The 24,968-nt window shown below is 40.4% G+C and overlaps 1 protein-coding gene across 1 annotated transcript; it reads right to left on the bottom strand.

The window, feature by feature from the left end:
* Positions 1-2,406: 2,406 nt before the first annotated feature.
* Positions 2,407-24,253, bottom strand: LOC119776972. Its single transcript, XM_038275641.1, has 9 exons — positions 24,096-24,253; positions 14,284-14,378; positions 13,907-13,979; positions 12,626-12,989; positions 11,833-11,907; positions 8,354-9,399; positions 5,804-6,633; positions 5,427-5,678; positions 2,407-3,786 (listed from the first exon to the last, which is right to left on the bottom strand). The coding sequence occupies exons 1-9, from the start codon at positions 24,173-24,175 to the stop codon at positions 3,533-3,535; spliced, it is 3,069 nt and encodes a 1,022-aa protein (XP_038131569.1). The 5' UTR covers positions 24,176-24,253; the 3' UTR covers positions 2,407-3,532.
* Between the last annotated feature and the right edge of the window lie 715 nt (positions 24,254-24,968).

Genomic DNA, 24,968 nt, shown 5'->3' with positions numbered 1-24,968 from the left:
TGGTTTTGTTGATTATAAATCACATTTGGAATTAGTACAGCTGGAAAAACATTTACATCATTTTTGTGCATGCATATGTTGTACTTTACTCCCTTTTAATGGATCCACACACATTTACACCCACGCATTTATTATTGCAGTAAATGTTGCTTTGGATATAATACCACACTACTCTCTAGTGTTTGCAATAATAACTGCACTCAGTTGGGAGCAGCCAGATGCTCTCTGAGGTTTATACCTATAAAATAAAGTCTTTAGTCATCATGATGACATAATCCATTTTTAATTCATTTCAAATAACGATTGGATATAGTAAGCATTTTTCTTTTTGTGAGAGGAAATACTTTATGCTTTGCAGCCAGCCTGGGGATCATGGCTTTCTACACTCACCGGCCACTTTATTAGGTACCCCATGCTAGTAACGGGTTGGACCCCCTTTTGCCTTCAGAACTGCCTCAATTCTTCGTGGCATAGATTCAACAAGGTGCTGGAAGCATTCCTCAGGGAGTTTGGTCCATATTGACATGATGGCATCACACAGTTGCCGCAGATTTGTCGGCTGCACATCCATGATGCGAATCTCCCGTTCCACCACATCCCAAAGATGCTCTATTGGATTGAGATCTGGTGACTGTGGAGGCCATTTGAGTACAGTGAACTCATTGTCATGTTCAAGAAACCAGTCTGAGATAATTCCAGCTTTATGACATGGCGCATTATCCTGCTGAAAGTAGCCATCAGAAATTGGGTACATTATGGTCATAAAGGGATGGACATGGTCAGCAACAATACTCAGGTAGGCTGTGGCGTTGCAACAATGCTCAATTGGTATCAAGGGGCCCAAAGAGTGCCAAGAAAATATTCCCCACACCATGACACCACCACCACCAGCCTGAACCGTTGATACAAGGCAGGATGGATCCATGCTTTCATGTTGTAGACGCCAAATTCTGACCCTACCATCCGAATGTCGCAGCAGAAATCGAGACTCATCAGACCAGGCAACATTTTTCCAATCTTCTATTGTCCAATTTCGATGAGCTTGTGCAAATTGTAGCCTCAGTTTCCTGTTCTTAGCTGAAAGGAGTGGCACCCGGTGTGGTCTTCTGCTGCTGTAGCCCATCTGCCTCAAAGTTCGACGTACTGTGCATTCAGAGATGCTCTTCTGCCCACCTTGGTTGTAACGGGTGGTTATTTGAGTCACTGTTGCCCTTCTATCAGCTCGAACCAGTCTGGCCATTCTCCTCTGACCTCTGGCATCAACAAGGCATTTCCGCCCACAGAACTGCCGCTCACTGGATGTTTTTTCTTTTTCGGACCATTCTCTGTAAACCCTAGAGATGGTTGTGCGTGAAAATCCCAGTAGATCAGCAGTTTCTGAAATACTCAGACCAGCCCTTCTGGCACCAACAATCATGCCACGTTCAAAGTCACTCAAATCACCTTTCTTCCCCATACTGATGCTCGGTTTGAACTGCAGGAGATTGTCTTGAACATGTCTACATGCCTAAATGCACTGAGTTGCCGCCATGTGATTGGCTGCTTAGAAATTAAGTGTTAACGAGCAGTTGGACAGGTGTACCTAATAAAGTGGCCGGTGAGTGTACCTGCCAATTATGGTGCTGGGTTGATGTTAAATGGGACTCTTAGTGACTTAACATGCTCATACATTTACAGTTGGAAAAACTGTGTAAAGAATAATGATAAAGAGTTGAAAAGAAACGCAAAATTAAACCAAAAAAAGCCCAAACTGCAGCAGAGTAGCTTCTAGCAGTTAAAAAGTCACCATAACAGCCCTTAGCTTATCTGTGTCCAGAACATGGACCTGAGGTCATTTTGGTCCCAGTTAGGAATTTGAGTAACAGACAACCATAACTCAAGAGCAACACAAATGTGGCTTAATAGCATTTAAAGCAAATAGAACCGTTTGAGAAGTATCATAGGGTTCAAAGTTCCCCCAAATAACCTTTTTTACAAATCATGTACCAAGGAACCAATTTGAAAAAAGATTGAGCCACACTAACCCATGAAAATCTGCTCATTAAAACGCTGTGTTTTTGCAAGACTATAAAGAACCTTGTTGCAAATGAAACAATAAGTTCCTTCTGGAACTGTGGCAAAGTATAGCAAACCATATCCACTAGAGGGGGATCTGGGATTAAGCTTTAAGGACCCTGGGAACCTTGTTTAAAAGGCATCAAGAACTTTTACAAACACTAAGAGACAAAATATGGAAGCATATAGAAGTATAAGAGTTTCACAGAAACCAGTGAAATCTGAAAATATGTAAAGATTTATAGCTTATCCATTCCAAATAGATGTAATACTTAAAATAAAAAAAGAGAAATTACTAATTTACTTTGATCAAATTACTTTCAGGGGAAGAAAAAAAAACACAACACATAATGAAGCTTAAACTTTTTTATATTTGTATAAAAGAAAAAACAATAAGTCATGTCATACATTGTATTTTTCCTTTGATTCTCTGAGGAATATTTACAAACAGGCTTATTTACACACAGATTCAACTCAAGTGGACAGGAAAAGTGATGCGACATTTTAACTCTAGCAGACAGTTAGCATTACGGTAATAAATCTATCACGTACAGGTGTAACTGACCAGCCTAGAGCATGAAAGGAGGAAAAAAGACTGACAACTTCACGAAACAGATGTGAGGTTTTAGTTCATCAGACCTACATTGAAAGAAAACAAAAACAAAAGTCTGGTCAAGCTGCAAACCATGTAGTGTGACAGGAGGAGCTCAAGCTGTTAGCAGAAATCATAGACAACACTGCATGGTTTATGCTCTCTCTTTAAAACTAAATTTGAAAAAAATAAAAAACTCTTTACATTTAAAACGATAGTCAACTTATTAGCACCTCCTCAAAAAATAAAAAAATAAAAATTCTGCAACGAGCAGAAAAATATCAAAGCATATCAGAAGTTGACAAGTTTCACAGCAGCTTGAATCTAACTGGAGCCCTTAGCTCCAGGCTGATGATTACTGTAGTAAAACTTGATTTTCTTTTCTCTTATGGTGATAAGTTCAAAAACATAAATCTTTTACAATCTAATGCCTTATGTGGTCCAAATATTGTTTTACCATAGTAATAATTGCACAGTCAGTTGTCTGAGAAGAATATCTAGCTTATCTGAGGAGCGACCTTGGTTAGCTGCATTTCTCCACTCCAAGGATGAAAATGTAGCCCAAGCATAGGCCGTGTGTTAATTAATCATCTCCTATTGTTCTGAAAATGCTACTTCACGATGTTTGTTTAACACTGTAGGGTTCAGCTGTCGCTCTTTGTTTAGAAATCACTATAAAGTATCTATTCTGGATGGAAGAATATGCATCCTCCTACACAAACACAAATAGTGTTTATTTAAGACCCAGAAACTGAGCAGATCATTGAAATGCGTTTTTTTTTTCCTATTAGGACAATATCATGATGTGTTAAATAAAAAGATAAACTCAGACAGCAAGTGAAAGTCAGAGCTCTCCATACGGGGTAGCTAGAGAAAAGCTCTTCCTCAGCAGACGGGAAGCGGCTGCGGTTGGCTTTCACGCCGGCGATTCTTCTTCAGCAGCTGGATGCGGTTGTGGCAGTAGAACTTGACGGCTCGCCAGTCCCGGTGGTTGTTGACCAGCAGGGGGCACTGCTGCAAGCAGCGCTCACAGTCAGCTTTAGCAGGGACACGGAGCTCATTGATGTTCTTAGTTAGGTGCTCTTCGACTGCTGCGCGCTCTGCCTCTGACCAGGGGCGCTTCAGCACACCTCGCTTTCCTGCAGCGGAGGCCAGACACAAGCAAAATGGATCATTCCTCTGAACTAACTTGTCATTTACAACAATAAGACTTTAAAAAAAGGAAAAGTATCAATAGGCGTTATGTTTGCCAAGTTTTTACACGAAACATCATTTGTATAGAGACTAATGTTATACAGCACTTTAGTATGAGGGGGATGTAAAAGGATGCATGATGGTGGTGTTATTATGCCTATGAGATTCATTTAATCAGCAGAGAGAAGCTGACAAATGATGGGAATAAAACAAAAAAACACTACAAACTTACACACAGCATGCTGGGTAACAGCATACTCATATTTTACAAAGATGAACAGTAACTGTTTTCAATGTCTGGTTGTGCAGAACTGATAGAGACAGAACCCAAAAGAGTTGCAGCTGTTTTTGCAGCAAAAAGGGGATACAAATGCAAGCCACACTTTTCAGATTTGTACTTGCAAAATATAATCCGTATAAAAAATAAATAAAAAAAAAGACATTGAAAGTGTATTGATGATATGGCAAAATGTTAAGAGGACATTTGGAAGAACACGATCCCCGTCTGTCTTCCTAGTTCCATCTCTGCCTCACAAAGTTAACAATAGTTTTCTAAAATAAAGAGAATGAGTTCAAACAGAGCACTGCTCATTTTTTCTCTGGCAAAAATAAAGATCACGAAAACTGAACCAACAACCTAGTGGACATTTGAAAAAGAAAAAGTTTTAAAACAGTTTCATTTTTTTTATTTATAAAATCAGCACATTTTTAATATAAAATTTGAAATTAAATCTAATTAAAATCCACTTTTCAGACTGATACAATAAAACATGTTATTTTATTCAAAGCTTTAGTCTATTTTTAGAGGAAATGAGGTGAGGAAGTTCAGACTTTCAAGCATTTTACTACCATAGATGAAGTTATTTTATGGAAAACCAGACCTCCTGCAGATCATGAAGATTTTCACCCCTTAAAGGAATAGTACACCCAAAACATGATTAGCCTTCATTTTCTACTCACCCCCATGCTGAACAACACTCTGGAGTACTTTTTTGATAGCGCATTCAGCTCGGCAAAGAACTCATGCTCTTCCTCAACACTGAAGTCCTCAGACATTTTTCTTTCGTTGTTTCTTTCTTTGCACAGGTAAACAGCACATTTCTTCTTCTACGCTTGCATTATCGGCAGAGCACACGCTGAATGCGCACTTTCATCTGGTTTGGTCTGCCGCGGTTTCCGTAGACTCGTGAACTCGCATGCGCGCGCTTTCAGGAAATCCTATACACTACTGTTTATGCTCTAAAAACATTCTAAATGACTTCGTTTCGAGTAAATTATGGGTGCTACCCACTCAGGACACTTGGAATACATTGGACGAGCAGTATGGAGGAATATTGACACGTTTTTGTGGACTTTTATGGACCTTTCTGCCTCGGGCGCCATAGACCTCCATTATCTGAATGTCAGCAGACAGCAAGAAGCCTCCCAGATCTCCAGATGCATTTCAGATATCAAAAAAGTACTCCAGAGTGTTGTTCAGCATGGGGGTGAGTAGAAAATGAAGGCTAATCATGTTTTGGGTGTACTATTCCTTTAAGTTGACGAAAAATTTGACAAAGTTGAAATACCAAGTGAAAGGGCTAACCTGAGCCCCTCCTGCGGTTTGGGGGTGGCAGTGGTGGAGGAGGAGGAGGAAGAGGTGGGGGAGGTGGAGGCTGGATGTTCTGGAGCTTCTTGGGCCGGCCCACCCGGCCAATGCTTTTGCCCTTCCGGACATAGAGCAGGGTTGGTGTAGGGCTAACATCAGGGCTCAGGGTGGGCACCTCGGACTTCTCCTTCACGTGTTCTCCGTCAGACTCTCCCTCGGAGTAAGAGTCCGCAGAGTTTCCTGACAAAACTGGAAATCAAGTTTAAAGAGAAGAACCAGATGGGAGAAGGATGAGAACTTAAATTCAATAAGGGATGATTTTAACCCGTTTCCCTCCCGATTCATCCAGCTGTGAATGCATTCATCCATCTTACCATCCAGCTCTAGACAGATGTGGTTGAGGCTCATCCCTCTGAACAGCACTCCATCCCTCTCTCCACACAGCACCACACGGCCGACTCTGCCCATCAAGCCTGGGTCTTGACCAATTCCAGCACAGTTCTGGGTCACATGGTACTCCGTTTCCAGGAAATGCTCCAGCCTCTCCACAGCGCCGCCTCCAGGCTGCCCCGGCTCCTCTCCCTCTCCTAAAAGCAGTAGCTGTGTTAGGATGGCCACCTGACGGCGCACTCTGGTCTGTGTCAGGGCCCTGGGGTTGCGGGTCCCACTTGAACGGGCCAGGCTGCGGAGAAGGTCGGTACCGCGCAGAGGGGTGGCTGGAGAGTGGTAGGGTCGCGCAAAAATGTACGGGTTGACAGGATCGACCCCGACGTCGTGTCGTGTCTGCAGGAGAAGCTCCAGGCAGGGCTCACAGTGAGGGGGAAGGATGAGGGGCTGGACGCGTCCACGCTTCCCCTGAACCCCGACTCTAGGGAGGTGTGGCAGAACCAGTCGCTCGAAGGGGGAGAGGGACGCCTCCAATGGGGTGAGAGCTGGAGGTGCACCAGGAGGGACAGGGACGGGGCACTGAGGAGTCACGCGGGCACGATACTCCACAATGGTCAGCTTAGAGACCTCGCATTCACGTCTTCGATTGTACAGAATGAGGAGAGCCAGACTGGAGTGGCAGAGGAGGCGCCAGGCCTCCGCAGACTGCAGCTGCCGGGACAGGGACAAAAATGCAGAGTGTTGAAGCCGACGGAGGTAGAGGACCAGAGAGGACAGGGAGGAGAGGAGGGGCAGCATGTGGTGACGGCCTGAGCCACTGCAAAACACCAGAGGGCACAAACGTAAAGCTCAGGGACTTTAATAAATACAGTCGTAAGTTTATCTATGAACAGACATAATGGGCATGGATGTTATTTATTAACAACTCTAATGATACATTTCCAAGTTCAGTTATTTAAAAAGTGAGGAATTGTTTGATTATTTTTTAGTTTTCTCATCCAGGTTCACAATTATATACACAGGCTCATATATAAACACTCATCTCCCCTAATACTGAAATGAAGACCCTCGGTAAGAAGAGGAGAATTAAGACATTTTTGTTTCTGTTCAAAAAATTCTGGCCCAATCCTGTATAAATATTTAACCTGTTTTTATATATTTTATGTGCCATTTTCATTTCACCAACTTTTTAGATCAGTCCAGGTACTTTGAACAGGGTAGAAAACCTGAAGAATTCAGAGGCTGTCCTGCTTTATTATTGTATATACATGCATGGCAGTTGGAACAATATTTTAACTTTTAACTTGCCTCTTCGGGAAAAGATCTTCATCTTTAGGTATTCCAATGATACCAAAAAAACATCTGTTTTGGGTTAGACACCATAATATGTGCCCAAGCCTAATTCCTACTGGAACTAAAAGGAGTATGTTTAAAAGTTGTATTTAAACTGGAAAACTACTTGGTTAAAATGAGCTTTACTTACTAAGAATGGTAGCAGACAAGACATAATTAAACTACTATTCCAGTTCATGCGCGATATTTTGCTAACGAATGTAGCAATTTCTTTAAACTTTCATGAAGACGCATTTTTATATGCTTGAACATAAAATGTGAACCAACAGGGATTAGAGACAGTGGAAGGTAGCAGATTAAGTAGCTGCATTAGAAAAACCATGTTATTGATTAATGAATCATCCAAAGTCTATTAATCTTATCAATTTATTAATGATTAATTGATAAGCAGACATTTTTTACATCTCAGTTTTCTCTTTTACCCAGAGGACATTTCCATTAACATGGTTTTTATAATATGTTGATTTTAAAGAAAGCAGCACATCATTATATTTTTACAATTTATTTTACCAGCTGCATTAAATAAATATTAAATAACTGAAGAAATTTTTTTCTTACACATTATTAAACTAGACATTTAAAGAACATGTAACACAGAAAACTGTTAGGTTACTGGTTTAAAAAATAAGAATAAATGAATAAAATCATTGAAACTCTTTTGTAATGTACGGAAACATTGAATTATGTTATATCAGACTGTTTGCTACTTCATTTCAATATTTGATGAAAATTTGATAAAGCTCTCTGTTTTTAGAGACGTTGCTAGCAACACATTTAAACAGATAGCTATGTAGCCGTTTAGATCAGACCTTCAGGAGTTTATTGAGTGTTAATAAAAAGAACAACAAAGTAAATTCTCCAAACTTTGCCTCCATTTAAGAGTTTCAATAATTGGGACTCTGGATCTATTCATGTTTCTGCTTTAGCAGGCCTCCACTCTGACATTACTACTATCAATTACCTGACAGGCTGGGCTTAAGAAGGAACGGCAGCACCCTCTACTGGACAACAGTAACAACAACACTCAAATAACGTGTGATGTCTGGGACTTCTTCCATCCGATGTTACCAACTAACAGGATGGAACTAATTTCATCGAATAAACTTTCAATAATAAGGTGATTATTTGTTTTCATTTCTAAACTACATGTTTACCAACTGGTGAAGAAGAGAGAAACAAATTACCTCAGCATCTCCTTTTCTTTTTCTTCTGTCCCGCTGTCATCAGCTTCCATCACTCCATTCACTCTGTCTTCATTCTCTTCCTCTTCTTTTTTTGGTGCTTCTATTTTTTTGGCTGGTTTGCTTTGAAAGGACTGGGGGCACACCAGCTCCTCCTCCTCCTCCTCTTTTGACCTCTTTATGTCCACAACGTCCACCTCTTCATCTTCCAGGTCCTCCTCCTCCTCCATCTGTTTTTCTTTCTTTAATCTCCTCTGACTTCCCATCCTGGACTGAGTCACAGCCTGTGGCGGCGGGCTCCTCTTTAACACAGACACTGCCACTGCGCTCTGCTCCCCGGGAGGGGTCAGGACCAGATTATTGGAGGTTCTTCCAGAGGAGCAGCAGGATTGGGACATGGACAGGTCCTGAACACCACGCTGCCCTCTGGCTTGGGAAAAGTTCGAGTGGATCTCTGTGTGCGCTGAAGCTGGGTCTGTGCCCTGCGTGTGCAGATGTGGCATCTGTGTGTAGCTCTCAACCAGGGCAGTGCAGACATCGGGCTGGTGGGCATGGTGTTTGTCCAAGTGGCGGCCCAGCGAGCGGAAGTGGCGTCCACAGTGTTCACAGGTTTGCCTCGTTGATTCAGTGGACAGCCCGTCTCTTGGGACATTTCCAGCGAGATTCCCTCCAATTCCAGATTCTGGAAATGCTGGAGTTTTGAATTCAATTTTAGAGGAAATTGTGGAGGAGGAGGAGCAGGCAGGAGAGGACAGACCAGGAGACAGCGAGGGATCTGGTGGACGATTGCTGGAGGAACACACAGGTGAGGGGCGTCTGGGCTGCACCCGATGGGGGACCTTTTTCTTCGAAGGGGTACCGCGGCGCTTCTTCCGCCTGCGAAGTGCACGACCACGAGGGCTGGCGTTGTCCTCATCTCCACCATCCGAGTTGCTGCGATCAGAGTGCGAGATGGGGGAGGACGACGGGGACAGGGACCAGGAGGGTGTGACGTATTCCTGTTGCTGCTGTCGATGCTGCTGGGCAGTCAGAGAGAGGGGCTCTTCCTCCTGGAGGGGGAAGATATGCATGTCAGGGTAATATCATAATACTGAAATAAAAAAAATAAAACGTAAGTGGGCGGGGATTGAGTCTTCAATATTTAATATTATTGCATCATCAGAGTGAAATATTTCTACCCAGGCAGCATAGATAGATAGCAGGAAAAAACTTGCTGCAGACCGACCGATTTAGAGCTAAACGGTTATTATACACAGAGCACACATCAGGTTGATGCAAGTTGTTTGATGGAGTTTAGTTTTGTTATCAAAACTAAACTCCAGGCAGTTTGCATCACCTTTGCTCTTTATCAACCAAAGAGCAAAGGTGATGCAAACCAATAGCTTAACAAAATCAGAACCAAAGAATGAGATAAATAGTAGGAATTACAATTTGATATCAGAAATTGATCCGATATCAGCAAAAAAATGAATAACAAAATTAATGTATTTATAGATATGCCTGCATCCAAACTCTCAGCTACCAGAAAGCCAATAGAAACAGTGATTCTATCAGCTTCTGTTTAAAATTTACCCCATGATTAATAATACATGGGGTGATCAGTTAATCTCATATCTGAGTAATATCACTTGGTAAGACATTTTCTATCATTCCTCAAAAAAAAAAAAAAAAATAGAAGTAAAAGGATGTATGATTTGTGCTGATATCGTATTACGTCAAACCTAAAGCTGCAATATCAGCCTTGTGTTGCAAATAAAAAGTGGTGTCCATCATTTTACCCAAAATCGCACTTTTCCTTTGGGCTAAGCACAGTCATGTCAATGTTTTACTCCAGGGTTTCAGTTTTTTTCATGACCTTAAAAGCCTGCTTGTCCAGAGTCCAGTGTTGCAGGACTTTACTGTAACACTTGCGTGAACAAACTCCTTACTTCTACTAGGTGCTCTCTGTTCCCTTTTGTGCGACAGCATACCCACTTTAAATGGTATTACCGCCAACTCAAGGGCTGGAGGGAGACATTTAGTGTCTTACTCTTGTTAAATGTATTGTGAATAAACATTAACATTGTAAATGTAAATATTGAGAGCCTCAGTAAAGGGCGCAATGTTTTTACATAGAAAAGTTATTAGAGTCTGGTTTTATATAATATAATATATAGTTAATATACATATTTCTATATAATGGTTTCATCCAAAGGGCAGATGTTTTGCAGCTGTTGGCAGCTTTAATCAGTAGAATCAAGCGCAATAATGGCTCTTTGGTTTATAACGGTCACTGTCCTTCGGCCCTCGTGGAAGAAATAAAATCTAGGTTGAATTTTGACTTTATATCTGGACAGTTTTTGTTTCCCAAAAAACAAAAATAAAAAGACCAATGTAGATTTTTAAGCATTTCAGAGAAAACAGGATTTTAAGTTAATTTAGGAGTGATCACAGCGCTGTGTCATCTGCGATGTGTCTGTCTCACGGCCAGCTCCCAGGTTTGATTAATACTTTGTAATAAATACATGAATAAAGCACAGTCATACTCAGTTTTGGGCCCGCTGTATTTTTAAATACGCAGTAGAGGTATTTAAAGGTAGTAGAGGACATGTACCTGTATATAAAAAACGCGCCCTATAGTCCGGTGCGCCTTATGTGTGTGTTAAATACAGAAATGGGACACATAACTGAGACTGCGCCTTTTAGTACGGTGTGCCTTATGGTCGTGAAAATACGCTATATATTTTTTAAACATTTCACTGGGTCCAGTAATAAACAAGTCCATCAGGTTTTTATTACTGAGAGCCTTTTGTTAAAATCAAAAAGATTTTTTGTCTCCACAAACATGCTGGTAAAGGTTCTCTGTCATCTACAACATGGAAAATCTCAAACGGTTTAAAAAAAGCAAAACCATTGAACTTTAATTTTTGTAATTGGAGTCTCTGGAAAATGTCTTCAACTACAGAAATAAGATCCAGTTTTTCTTTAAACTTCCCAGCTTGCTCTAAACACGCAGCTGAAGAAGAAAAGCCTCATGATACGATTTGGCCTCAAATTGGACCAAGTGTTTCTATTTTGCCTCTAAAGTTCAAGGCTGAACACCTTCAACGACCTGAAGACTTTATTAAAATCCTAGAAAAAAAAAAGAAAAAAAAAATGTAAACCACTTATTGTACCACAATGGGGGAAATTCACTCTGTGCATTTTGACCCATCCCCTTGGGGAGCAGAGGGCTGCCATTGTGTGGCGCCTGGGGAGCAATCAGGGGTTAAGGATTTTGCTCTGGAACCCAGAATGGAGGCTGTGGGGATCAAACCAGGTACTTGCAACCTTATCAGAGCACAAGAGCACTGCTCTAAGCACTAGACCAACACTCCCAAAGTTTCAAAATAGGAAAAATGTTTATATTTTCTGACCTCTGACTCCTCAATAATACATTGGTGTGAAATATCTACACTCTTAACAATAAAGATGAAGTGTGTAAATCAGAGGCATTGTTTTACCTTTTTGATATTGTTGCTATTCTCAGAGTCGGAGTTACACTCTGGTTGCGCTGGAGACGCATTTGCACGGAAACCCTAAGGAAGCATAAAATGCAGATTAAACCAGCAGCAAGCACGATGCTTATTAATATTTAGCATCACACTCAGTCTCAGCTGTCACTCAGAGTGAAGAGGAGAAAAAAAAAAAACACTCCACAGTAGAAGGCAATGAACAGAGGAAGAATCAAAACAAGTTTGTCAATAAGGTAAACAAAACAATTCAAGCGAGTTTCAGTTCTTTAAAGAAAGCATTAGAGATAAAAAATGTCAACTTTATGTGCAGATGCGGTTACATAATGCGTTTAGTGTAATATTCAACTTTACGGAATTATCTCCAAATTGTAAAGTTATTTTTACAACTTCTTAAATAGATTCTGGTGTCATTTGGTCAAGTTAATTGATCTGATCTAATGAGGTCCATTAAACCAACAAATGTCATGCAATAACCATGGTAACCGTTGCAACACCACTATAGGTAGAAGGAGAGCTGGAGCTCTGCCATCACCATGGTAACCATATGCCTTGTTTAGCTTGTGCATGCAAAACGAGGATGCCTGCGTGTGCATGTATAGAGACAAAGAATTATCAGCAGTGTGGGAAACACATGTTTGTCTGAGAGAAAATAGTTTGCTTTATAGAAATGAGGACAATATATTGAGACACAGGACAGATGGTAAAAAAACAGGAGAGGGAGAACATTTCGAGCAAGAACTTCTTTCAAATACTTTTTCACAAATCTGAGTTATGTCCTTACCAGGTTCTCTCCCCACTCGGTCAGGCTGTAGTCCACGGTGATCTCCTCCCCCCTGGTGATGTCTCGAATGGCGATAACGACCAGCCGCACCTGGCTGCCACAGTGGACCTCCCTGATGCGGCAGTTGGGTGTCGGAGGGAAGGACATGGCGGTCGGAGCGGGTACTGAAGCAGTCGGAGCAGCCGGAGCTGTGGACGCTGGGGTCAGCGTTGGGCCCTGAGCTGAAGCTGCGGGGGCAGGGGCCGGAGCGGGTACAGGTGTCAGGGTCGGGGCAGAGGAAGCAGCAGGACGCGGAGCTGGTGTGGAGGCGGAGCAGCCCTTGGATCCAATAGAGACCTTATGTGGAGTCTGTTCTGATGGGCCGCTGAAAAGGTAAACATCAAATGATGAAAGGAAAGAAAAAAAAACTCTGGGTTTTCAACATAGTTGAGAAATTAAAGTTTGCGTGTTTTTTTTTTTTTTAAGATTCTTGATTTTTTTTCTCGTCACAATCTCCAAACTTTATGTAATTTCGTGGAATTTGATGTGACAAACTCACTTTACTGCATAACAGTGAAGGAAAATGAAAACTACACAGTGTGAGGTTCTGCAACAAAATCAAATCTGATCATTGTGGTGTGAATTTGCATTCAGAGAGCCTGTAGATCCAACTAGAATCTCCTGCTGCAAGTCCTTAAAGGTAGTATCTCGTACATTATTATTCTCATTATTCATTATTCTCGCCTTTCTATCATGATGGGACCTTTTCTTCAAATCAACACTAACCCCAGCCTGTTGGGGCATTTGTGTTAATGCTGAACAGAGCTCTGCGAGATGCTGAAAACCAGTTTGACCAGTACATGTTTCTTTTTAGGATTTTATTCCTGAACTATCAGCTGTGCTGATTGATGTTCTTAAAACATAAAAAAAAAGCTCCAAAGCTTATACGGAACTGGTGTGTTTATATGGGGATTTAAATACACACATCTGGACTCAATTAAGAGTATTTTTTTTATTTTGCCTGCCATCAAATATTTTAGTGCAAATTATAAACATTTGCACATATAGTGCAGGTAACTAAAGGCAGTAACATTTAATAGTTGATTTCCAATCAAGATGAACACTTCAAATCAGCTTGATGATGTGGAGGGAATCAAGACCGACACAGTTGGTGGGACCTGCTGAGTGCTGAGCTTAAACTAAGCTGTCTTCAAGTGGTGCAGTCATCGTTTCAAAAAAACTTCACTTTTATAAAAACTGTCACTTAAAACAGCTAAAGGCAGCAAATTAATATAAGCCCACCAGTTAGGCTGTGTTCTGGAGGAAGGGTCATCCATCATTGGTCGTTTACAGTCTCCTCCCTCCTTTCGATCACCTGAGAGTAAAGAGAGAGTCGGTGAAAAAAGGATTACATACCAGGACCCACATGAACACGAAGGTCACAACCCCACCTCCTGCAGCGCACACAGGCAAAGATGCACATAGCAACACATACGTAAACAGACCCACACATTCACACACACACATAAAAGTAGGTCACTCGCATACACACTAGCAAGGGCCGCTAGAATTACAGACCGAGAGACTTACATGCAGACGGCACTCGAACATACACCCAATCCCATTGAATGGCTATAAAAATGTGACATGCAAAACATACCAGACACACACACACATACCTGGGCCGATGCTTTGCTCAGGCACGCTCTCTTCCTCTGTGTGTGTTAGAAAGACTTTCACAGGTGTCCCTTTTCTTTTCCTTCCACAGCCACGCCTGCAGAACGCACAAAGAATAAAACACCAGATTACCATTTATTAAGGTGTCTAGTAGCCAAACTTCACAGTCAGTGAGTCATCAATAATCGATGGCTACCAATTAAAATCAATGAATGCTCCCTAAAATAGGCTCACACTAATGTGCATTCCATAGGGTTTTGGACAAAATAACCTGTTCACCAACTCCCTAATAAAGCCCATGGAAACACATGGATGCCCATAAAGTCTCTTAAAAGCTTGAGTCATCAGTAAACACATTGAGTGCATAAAGTTCTTTAACACCTAAAAACTAACTAATGAATTTTAAAAACTAACAAACATATCTACATTACAGACAGACTGATATATTGGCCGGCTGGTATTTTGAGCAAATATTAGCATTTTTATTTTTTGCTTATATCAACATCAGCCTTTTCATAAGTACACAGCAGCTATGCCTTGGGATCACTAACTTAACTTTGAATAAATTCAGACCTGTGCAACATCTAGTTTCATTGTGACGTTTTATGTAAATGAAAAAAACAACAACATTGGCTTTGTTAAAAAACAAAAAAAACAAAAAAAACTAATGCATATAATAGCTATCTCAACAGTTGTGCTGCTATAGGCTTAGACTGCTGGAGGATATACAGGTGCTGGTCATAAAATTAGAATATCATGAAAAAGTAGATTGATTTCAGTAATTCCATTTAAAAAGTGAAACTTGTATATTATATTCATACATTACATACAAACTCATATATTTCAGATGTTTATTTTGTTTAATTTTGATGATTACAAATGACAACAAATGAAAATCTCAAATTCATCATATCAGAAAATTAGAATATTGTGAAAAGGTTCAAAATTGATGGCCCCTGGTGCCACACTCTAATCAGCTAATTAACTCAAACCACCTGCAAAAGCCTTTAAATGGTCTTTCAGTCTAGTTCTATAGGCTACACAATCATGGGGAAGACTGCTGACTTGACAGTAGTCCAAAAGACGACCATCGACACCTTGCACAAGGAGGGCAAGACACAAAAGGTCATCGCTAAAGAGGCTGGCTGTTCACAGAGCTCAGTGTCCAAGCACATTAATAGAGAGGCGAAGGGAAGGAAAAGATGTGGTCGAAAAAAGTGTACAAGCAAGAGAGATAACCGCACCCTGGAGAGGATTGTGAAACAAAACCCCTTCAAAAATGTGGGGGAGATTCACAAAGAGTGGACTGCAGCTGGAGTGAGTGCTTCAAGAACCACCACACACAGACGTATGAAAGACATGGGTTTCTGCTGTCGCATTCCTTGTGTCAAGCCACTCTTGAACCACAGACAGCGTCAGAAGCGTCTTGCCTGGGCTAAAGAGAAACAGGACTGGACTGCTGGTGAGTGGTCCAAAGTCATGTTCTCTGATGAAAGTAAATTTTGCATTTCCTTTGGAAATCAAGGTCCCAGAGTCTGGAGGAAAAGAAGAGAGGCACTTCATCCACGTTGCTTGAAGTCCAGTGTAAAGTTTCCACAGTCAGTGATGGTTTGGGGTGCCATGTCATCTGCTGGTGTTGGTCCATTGTGTTTTCTGAGGTCCAGGGTCAACGCAGCCACATACCAGGAAGTTTTAGAGCACTTCATGCTTCCTGCAGCTGACCAACTTTTTGGAGATGCAGATTTCATTTTCCAACAGGACTTGGCACCTGCACACAGTGCCAAAGCTACCAGTACCTGGTTGAAGGACCATGGTATCCCTGTTCTTAATTGGCCAGCAAACTCTCCTGACCTTAACCCCATAGAAAATCTATGGGGTATTGTGAAGAAGAAGATGCAATACACCAGACCCAACAATTCAGAAGAGCTAAAAGCCACTATTAGAGCAACCTGGGCTATCATAACACCTGAGCAGTGCCACAGACTGATCGACTCCATGCCACGCCGCATTGCTGCAGTAATACAGGCCAAAGGAGGCCCAACTAAATACTGAGTGCTGTACATGCTCATACTTTTCATGTTCATACTTTTCAGTTGGCCAACATTTCTAGAAATCCTTTGTTTTTATTGGTCTTCAGTAATATTCTAATTTTCTGATATGATGAATTTGAGATTTTCATTTGTTGTCATTTGTAATCATCAAAATTAAACAAAATAAACATCTGAAATATATGAGTTTGTATGTAATGTATGAATATAATATACAAGTTTCACTTTTTAAATGGAATTACTGAAATCAATCTACTTTTTCATGATATTCTAATTTTATGACCAGCACCTGTAGGGACTACTTTTTATTATATCTCTATTCTGCCATTCTTCATAATTTGTTACTTAAATCTCTAATGTTCTACTCCCTCTGCATTTTCTCATAGTAACTTCATCTGGTCTCTTTCTATTTGGCTGTGACACCATCTTGGAGAGAAATATCATATTCCCACTCATTCCTATATCTCATTCCCACTGACATGGAAGCTGGCTTGGAGCTTGTCTGCCTGGCTGTTTGTTTCCTGGACAGCGCCGCCTGTGGAGCTGGTTGACAGTTGCCTTTTGTATCTCTGTATCTCTGCTTATATCTCTTTGAACCCCAGTCGGCCTCAGCAGATGGCCGCTCACACTGAGCCTGGTTCTGCTGGAGGTTTCTTCCTGTTAAAAGGGAGTTTTCCTCTCTACTGTCGCTACAAGCATGCTTAGTGTGAGGGATTGACTTCAAGTCAATGAGTCGATGCAAGCAACTGGTTTTCCTTAGACAGAAAACTTTGAATCAATTTGACTATATGATCTGGTTGTAAAGAGCCTTGAGATGACATGTGTTGTGAACTGTTACTATATAAATAAACTAAATTAAATATCAAGGATCAGTTAGACTAATGTCAAAGTACTCTGTATCGGCAATGGCCTTAAAAACTTCAATTGTAATTCCAATAAGTGGGAATGCATAAGCATTCCCACTTGATTAGCGAGGTGCAACATAAAACAATTAAATTACCTGCAAATTTCATACTTTGAAATGAAAAAGAAAAAAAACTTACATGTTTACAAGCTTTATTTTGACATTCAAGAAAAAAATCTTCTATTAAAGTAGAGGAAAACAGTTGAAAAATTATATCAATATTTTATACAACAATGATATCCTGTAATAACATGAAACGTGAGCAAAAAGTATTTTCTTACTTTGACTTTCTAATCCTCATGCAATGCTGTGCATAAACAAATCATGAAATCATATCAATAGAAATATATGTGTATATTTATCAGTACAGGGAAGCCTTCAAGATATTCAAGTCAATCTTTAGAGAATTATTTTTTTAAATACAAACGTTGTGCTTAATCAGTTTCTTGTTATCTAATTGACTTTTAAACTGGCTCTTCATTTTGCCGTTTGGCCACATACAACCACTCCTGGGGAGGCTGTATAAATGCTCTTATTGATTTTATTGGGGTCTGTGATAACTGCAGAGTTTACGCTGGAGCGGAGATAGAAAACAGAAATTGGGGAGAACTCAATTGTTCTATTTGAGATCAAGGAAATCTATAAATCTAAATTTATTTCCTACAAAGGGAGGAGCTTATGAGCTTAGGATGGGTTTTTACATACAGTATAGCAGACAGAGGAATGATGCTGCAGTTTACAGTCAGACCATCATAAAGGTCAGTACAGCTGAATGAGCCTCCAACCAGAAACAACATCCAGGACTATGGCTCCTTCTAAACGCAGCCTCTCATGTGCCGCCCAGAGTGGATAGGTCAGATTATCTCCTCCAGTCTAAGTCCATGTCAAACAGCCATGCTCAGAAATGCCAAACTGATCTGCTGAATCTGAGCTAGTTCTGCTGCCACAAATCTGCAAATAGTTTTTCCGTGAGTCTGTCTCCCCCCACATGGTTCTGGATTCTCTGTAAACTAGGCCATGGGATGATCATGCTTTAGATGTTCAGAGCGATCAATGCTGTCCATTTTAGAGTGCAAGTTACCATTTTTCATCATTTTGATCACATACCCCTTATAAATGGAGTCCCCCTGTCCCTCAGTGAGGTCTAGAAGCACAAGATCTATATCCAGCCATTCAGCAAAGATACTGCTACATGGCTGTACATCTAATTTTGGCATTTGACCAATTAGATGAGACCTTGAATGATATATTACCTACTATAAATAAAGTTGGATAAAAAAGTTAAGTCAAGAAAAAAAAGATAAAAAGCTAATTGAACAGTTAAAAAGTAAAGTTACACTGGAAAAACAATCTAGAAATAAGTAAAAATATCTTAAATTAAGTGTACCCTTAGTTTGAGTAGGTCAATGAGATACTTTGCCAATGAAATGAGTATTTTTACTCTTAAAATAAGATAATTAGATAATATACACTTGAAATAAGACAATGCAAAATCTCTGTTTTATCAATTCAAGAATAAATGCACTTGTTTAAGAAAATATGACTAGATTTAGATTTTTTTCCAGTGTAAAAAGTTAAGCCAAGTTAACAATTATATTTAGGTTTATAAACAAAAAAATGTAAATGCCTGTATCAGCATTGATGCCTCTAAGGGTATGATGGACCAAAAAAAAAAAAAAAAGTGTTTCTTTCACACTCAAGAGTGTTTTTCATTAATTTCTTATAAAAGCACTTTTGTTATTTTTCGTAATATATTCGGGCAAATTTGCATTTCTTGTTACAATTTTTGTCATCAAAAATATCCATATTTTTTTATGTAAAAATATGGTAATAAGGTCTTGTCCTGGATTTGTATAAGACCATTTGCTTGAAATTCACCAAGTGCCCTAAAAAGGGCTGACAGACGCCTGAATGAAAGGAAGATTGAAGAAAATAAATGGATGGTAAATCTTCACATTTTCAGGCAGCAATAAATTGATGCACTGAGTCTACAAAACATTGCTCGCTGGAATCTATGTTCCAGTTAAATAACCAAACCTTCATGTGTAGTAAACAACCAAACTAGTGGGATTCTTGCCTACAGTTACCAGTCAGGACCTATCAGGCTGATTTTGCACTCAGCCAATATGTCAGTGTGCATCTCTATCCATGTTACTGGATTCAGCTGTGGTATTAAGCTCACCACAACATAGTGAATGTCACAAGTCTGTTTATCCGCCTGTCAGAATAAATGGTTTAGATACTGAGAATTGGATGCAATGGTGGAAACTTTACTGCATAAAAAATGTACATCAAACAATTAGTTTTGCTAAGTATAAAGGATGTGAACACAAGCGTATAAAAGAAAATAAATCAGGGTCTACCTTATGGTATTCTGCATAGATTTAAGCCAAAACAAAAAACCTTTTTCTAGCAATGTACGCAAAGAATCGGCAGTCAGAGCTGTATCGTTTTGACAGAGATTATAAACTTGCAGCAGGGCCTCAATAACCAGCATCAGCTGCATTCATGCATTACACCACAGCTCCCATTAACACTCTCTGATGAGGCCAAAATAAACCCATAAGCATGTCGTGTGCATGTGTCCAAATCTCTGCTTTGAATCGTAATATTTAGTTTAAACAGCTTGACTGTCTTTAAATTGAACTGAACAGTTTGTCAACACAGCAGACATTGCCCCTTTTTCGCTAATATTCCTTGTTAGATCCACATGATGGATACTAAGCTGCTCTGTCTTAACAGGGAGATGAAAGTTGGAGAAGATTTTTTACATTTTCACACATCTTAAGATCAGAAGATATTTCAGTGCGCGAAAAAAAAACGTCTACAGCAATCCTGCCTTGAAAGCTTTAACTATTGGATCGTGCCAAATAGTTTGTAGGGCTCGTAAAAACAGAAACCCCTTCTTTGATGATTAGAGATGATGATAAATTACTCAGATGTCTTCTTAGTTCTCATTTTATCCCAGTGTTAGTTGTAGAATTGCTGCATTAGCATATCTAATTCCAATATCTGTATTTTATATCCTTCAGTTTTTTTTTTTTTTTTTTTAAACACTCAGATTATGCATTAATGTCGAGCTTTAAAGCTCCATGTCAACTGGCAGGTACTGAATTAAAGCCACCTTATAAACAGCATGCATGGTTTTTATAGGACTGAAATTGTAATTTAGGGGATCAGAGAAAACTTAACAAAAACACAATAAAAATGGCCAAAAAAATAAAAAAAATTAAATAAATAGACCAGCGCTCAAAAACTGCAAAGAAGGTTTTTTATCTTGAATACAAAAAACGTCAAGTTTTAGATTAACTATGGCAGTGAGTGGGCTGTTCTTCCAGTCTGTTTTCACCAGTTAGTTAGTATCCAGTAGTTAAATTAGCAGATGATCATTTTCATTAACAGTCATGATCAATCCAATTAATAGTTCCAACACCAATGAGAACTGGGGCAACTAACTATCATTTTACTGATGGATTATTGATTATTTTTTCAATTAAGCAAAAGGTTTCTTAATAATTTTTTTTCTTTTCCACTTGAGGAGTTCTGGATAGATCAGGTAGATGGACAAAACTTTATTTTAAACACAAAATGTCTACTAAGTTTTTTTTGTTTTTACAATTTTGGAAGAATTGCTGCTCTAAGTGGGTTGCTCTGTCAGCTGAAGGTGTGTTTTTAAAGTCTCTATACTCCTGCAGGACAAACTCCTGCATCAGACATCACCGTCATCCTGGTTGACGATTATTTCAATAACTATTGAACTGATTAAAGAACACAGTTTTCTATTGTATTCATTACAGCCTTAAGAATAAAAACAAGAATCCTGAATCAGTCAAAATCAGAATTGGTTGATCAGACTTAAAAAGAAGAAGAAAAAAAAAAAAAGGAAATCTGCATCACAAGTCTGGTGCATCTAACATGCATTATACAGAACTCTAGCAGAAGCAAACTAAAATGCCAGAACTACTGATTATTTTCAGTACAATAACATGCATTTGAAACCACCAAATTGCTTTAATGTCAGCAGTTTTCTTCTTAGAAAAAAACAACAACAACAAAAAAACAACCAGAAAGTTTATGTTTTGTTTAAACATTTTAGGCTCTTTTAAGTATCTGTGCATTTCAATAAGTTTCCACAAACTTTCTTGCCATCCAGATCCATCTCACCACCGACCCCTCGCCATCTCCCTCCATACCTCTTTCATTCTCTCACCCTCCCCATCGATTCTCTCCGTCTTCACTCCCTGAACACTTCTTTCTCTTATAAATAACACACACACCCTCTCACCAACCAACATACGCACACAAATACGCGAAAAAAAAAAAAGTCCATACTCTAGACCCACATACAGACACGCAAAGCTCACACAGGCCACATGTGCGCACGCAACAAACATCTCTCTCACTCCCCCTCCCTGCAGGAACACACACACACACGCTGATGCACACAAACAAGCGCTAACTCTCTCTCTCTCTTCAACATACACCCCCCTCCCTCTCAGACTAACAGGCACGCAAACACACTTACTGAAACACACACATACAGTACACACAAATATCCTCTCTGTAGCCAAGCTCACACACACGCCCCCCACACCACCACCACGCACACACACAATCCTCCCCCTGCCTCTACAGCCTTCCCTCTCACACGCAAACACAGTCAAATAACCAGGCCCACAGTCTCATGTTCCATCTCTCTTTTTCACTTATTCACACACTGAAACACACACACTCTCCCTCACAATCATGCACGTCTGCCACAACATATTCTCTTTCCCACTTAGTGACACAGACACACACACACACACGCTCCACCAAACAAGTTATTCCTCCTTTCGCCACCAACAAGCCAACATTGCCCGTGCTTCTGGACATTGAGACGTGCAGCCTCTTGTCATTCAACTGTTTCTGCTGCTCCCTCCACACACCAAAACTGGTGAAGCCCATATATACCCTGCGTCCTTCACACACACATACACGCTAACAAAATTGCCAATCATAAACACACACAGACACGTATACCATAACCACCCACACAAAGATACTTTTCCTTTGAGCATGCATACTCACACACACACACACACACACACACTCTCCTTTCCTCTCTCATAAACAAAGTAGATGCATAAACACTTTCCTTCCCTCTGTACAACACGCGTATAAACACACTGCCCTTGTCTAGGAGCGTCACACGCATGCACACTTAAACACACACAAACCTTGTGTCTGTCTCCCCCATGACACACACCCCTCCCATTCTTACTGACTGCAGAACAAACACACACATGCAGACACACACAGCAACACCTCTTCTTCCAGAGCAAATACACAAACCCAGAAACAGACAGCATATGCACAAGCTACCATCCCCTCTCTCTCACAGACACACACATACACACCAACCTTCTCTGCTGTAAAAGCTTGCATGCATGCTGCTGATCACACACACGCACACCCAGTCCTCAACTCACTACCACCCGACCCTGCCGTTCTAAAGCAGACACATAGACACCCACAGAGAATGTGGTCTCTCTCTGCAACACCCCCCCACACTTCTCTTGCTGTGTTAACACACACCTTCAACCTGTTCATCATACACACCTCTCTTATAAACAGACATCCTCACACACTTTTCCTCTTTTTTCAATCTATTCACTGCACTATTACAAACACGCAAACACCCCCCAACACACACACACCACTTACTCTCCCTCAAACACATGCAAACAAACACACACACAGTCCCTCCCCCACTCTGATCACACCCCCCCCTCCCTTTCTCTGTGCCTCTAACACACTTCCCCTCTATCTGCCTCTCTCTCACACACAGTTACACTTTTTGCATGCTTGTTGTCACTCACACGCACCCATGCCCCCCTCCATCTACACATCTTCATTCCTAACTCTCTTCTTTCTAACTTTGTGTCTCTTCTCACAAGAACACAGACAGATAATCTAGAAAACATGCTGATCTGCTCTCCCCAACACACACTCTCACCCATTTTCCCCAACACACAAGCACACTCCTGTTATTTTTGTCACACACTCCTTGCACACTGTGCTCCCTCCTCCCTCTCCTCATCTCTGTCTCACTCTTTCTCACACACACACCACTCCTCACTCCCTCTCCTCCTCCCTCCTCCCATCCCCAACACACACGCTATAACACACCCCCACACCCTCCCCTGCTCTACAACACACACACACAGAGGGAGAGCTGCTCCTCTCACACACACAATCACAATCACACGTGAGTGTGCGCACTAGCAGGACACACAAACACGCACATTCATACACTCTCTCGCTCGGTCATCGCTGACTTTTTAATAACAACGACTAATCAACTTTTTGATAAGTTGGACGTTTGAATCACATGCTTGAAAACTTTACTATCAAGAGTTTAACGTGTTGTTTGAGAAAAAAAAACATCCTTGGTAACAAAAGTAACAAGTGTGAGCGTAACAACTTGTAGTCAGGTTTGTTTCACCTCCTTTTAAATAAGCTAAATAGCTATTTGTATTTTCTAACTTCGCTCTGGCTGCTAGTAAAACATTTTTTTTCTGTTAGAGTGGTTTATTCTGACCGACAGAGCACACACACGCTCACATATATATACCTCTATGGAGCAAGGTGGATTTAACAGTCAAAAACAGGATGGCCTGGAGAGAACAAGCTAGTTTAAAGAGTGTCTCCGATTTGAATAGTGATAAACAGCTAAATAAATGTGTGACAATAACTTTAGTAGCACCGAAAACACCATCACGCCCTGCACACACCCACCTCCGTACGTTTTTTTTCTAATATATTGGCAGACCACTTACACTATTAGGGTAATAACATCTTTTTGTTCCCCCGGACTCACCCTCGAGTTAGCAGAGGCGCTTTGATGCCTTCTCCGTCGCCGTGAGGGTATTCGAAGACTGAGCGCGCAGTCTCCGCCATGTTCACGCCAGCAGTGCGCTGCTATTTGGCCGCCTCACCATTCAGCTTCTCGAGCTGCTCTCCAGCCGCTCAGCCAGCCGCTTTACACCAAGGTTATTCTGGCCGCTTCCACTCAGGCTAATCGAAGGGGGGTTAGCGGGGTACAGTGAGAGGAAAAAATAGTTACCCCTGTGGTCTAAAGGGTGTTATAGATCAACCAAAAAACAAGCACGATTAAAAATATGTACAATTTAAAATTTCATATGGGTAATAATAAGATAGCGTTGTGTTGTTATTATTTTTAATGGTTTGCCCCACCCTCCGCAGAAGAATGGACCCGCTCAGCGAGAACAGAAAAAAGTGATTAACTCGCTTGGAAAAGAAACTACGATTAAAACAGTTGAAAAAATATTAAGATTATTTTGTCTTATAAAGACAAAAATACTTTTTGTTAAATGATGGACATTATTTGCACACCATTTTATTTTCATTAACAGGTGAAAAATGTTTTTATGACCAATAAAACTTTAAACCAGCTGCAGTGGTATTTGTTTTAGGGAGCATGCAAGCAGAAAATACAATATTCAATTTGACCTACTTTAGCTCAGATAGGACATCTAAAATTATCTTTATTCACTAAATCTTCTTTTATTACATAAAAAACCGTTTCTAGGATTAAATATTAACATATTCATTTTTTGAAAAGAAATGCTTTCTTTTGAAAAATAGATATGCATCCTCCAACTCATCTTAAGGATTATTTGTTTCTATTGACGTTTGGTAGATAAAAAATGCACGTTGAAATTAACTTAGA

The sequence above is a fragment of the Cyprinodon tularosa genome, unplaced genomic scaffold (assembly GCF_016077235.1).
Source record: "Cyprinodon tularosa strain WSP-4 unplaced genomic scaffold, ASM1607723v1 ctg972, whole genome shotgun sequence".
Classification (NCBI taxonomy): domain Eukaryota; kingdom Metazoa; phylum Chordata; class Actinopteri; order Cyprinodontiformes; family Cyprinodontidae; genus Cyprinodon; species Cyprinodon tularosa.
Note: the sequence above shows the minus strand (reverse complement) of the source record. Positions and strands in the feature narration are given on the sequence as shown.

Excerpts from the sequence above, each read along its gene's own strand:
- LOC119776972 (XM_038275641.1), bottom strand. The coding sequence starts at position 24,175 with ATGGCGGAGACTGCGCGCTCAGTCTTCGAATACCCTCACGGCGACGGA. Across the intron at positions 14,379-24,095 it reads GCGCCTCTGCTAACTCGAGG|GCGTGGCTGTGGAAGGAAAA; the intron begins GTGAGTCCGGGG and ends TGCGTTCTGCAG. Across the intron at positions 13,980-14,283 it reads TGAGCAAAGCATCGGCCCAG|GTGATCGAAAGGAGGGAGGA; the intron begins GTATGTGTGTGT and ends CTTTACTCTCAG.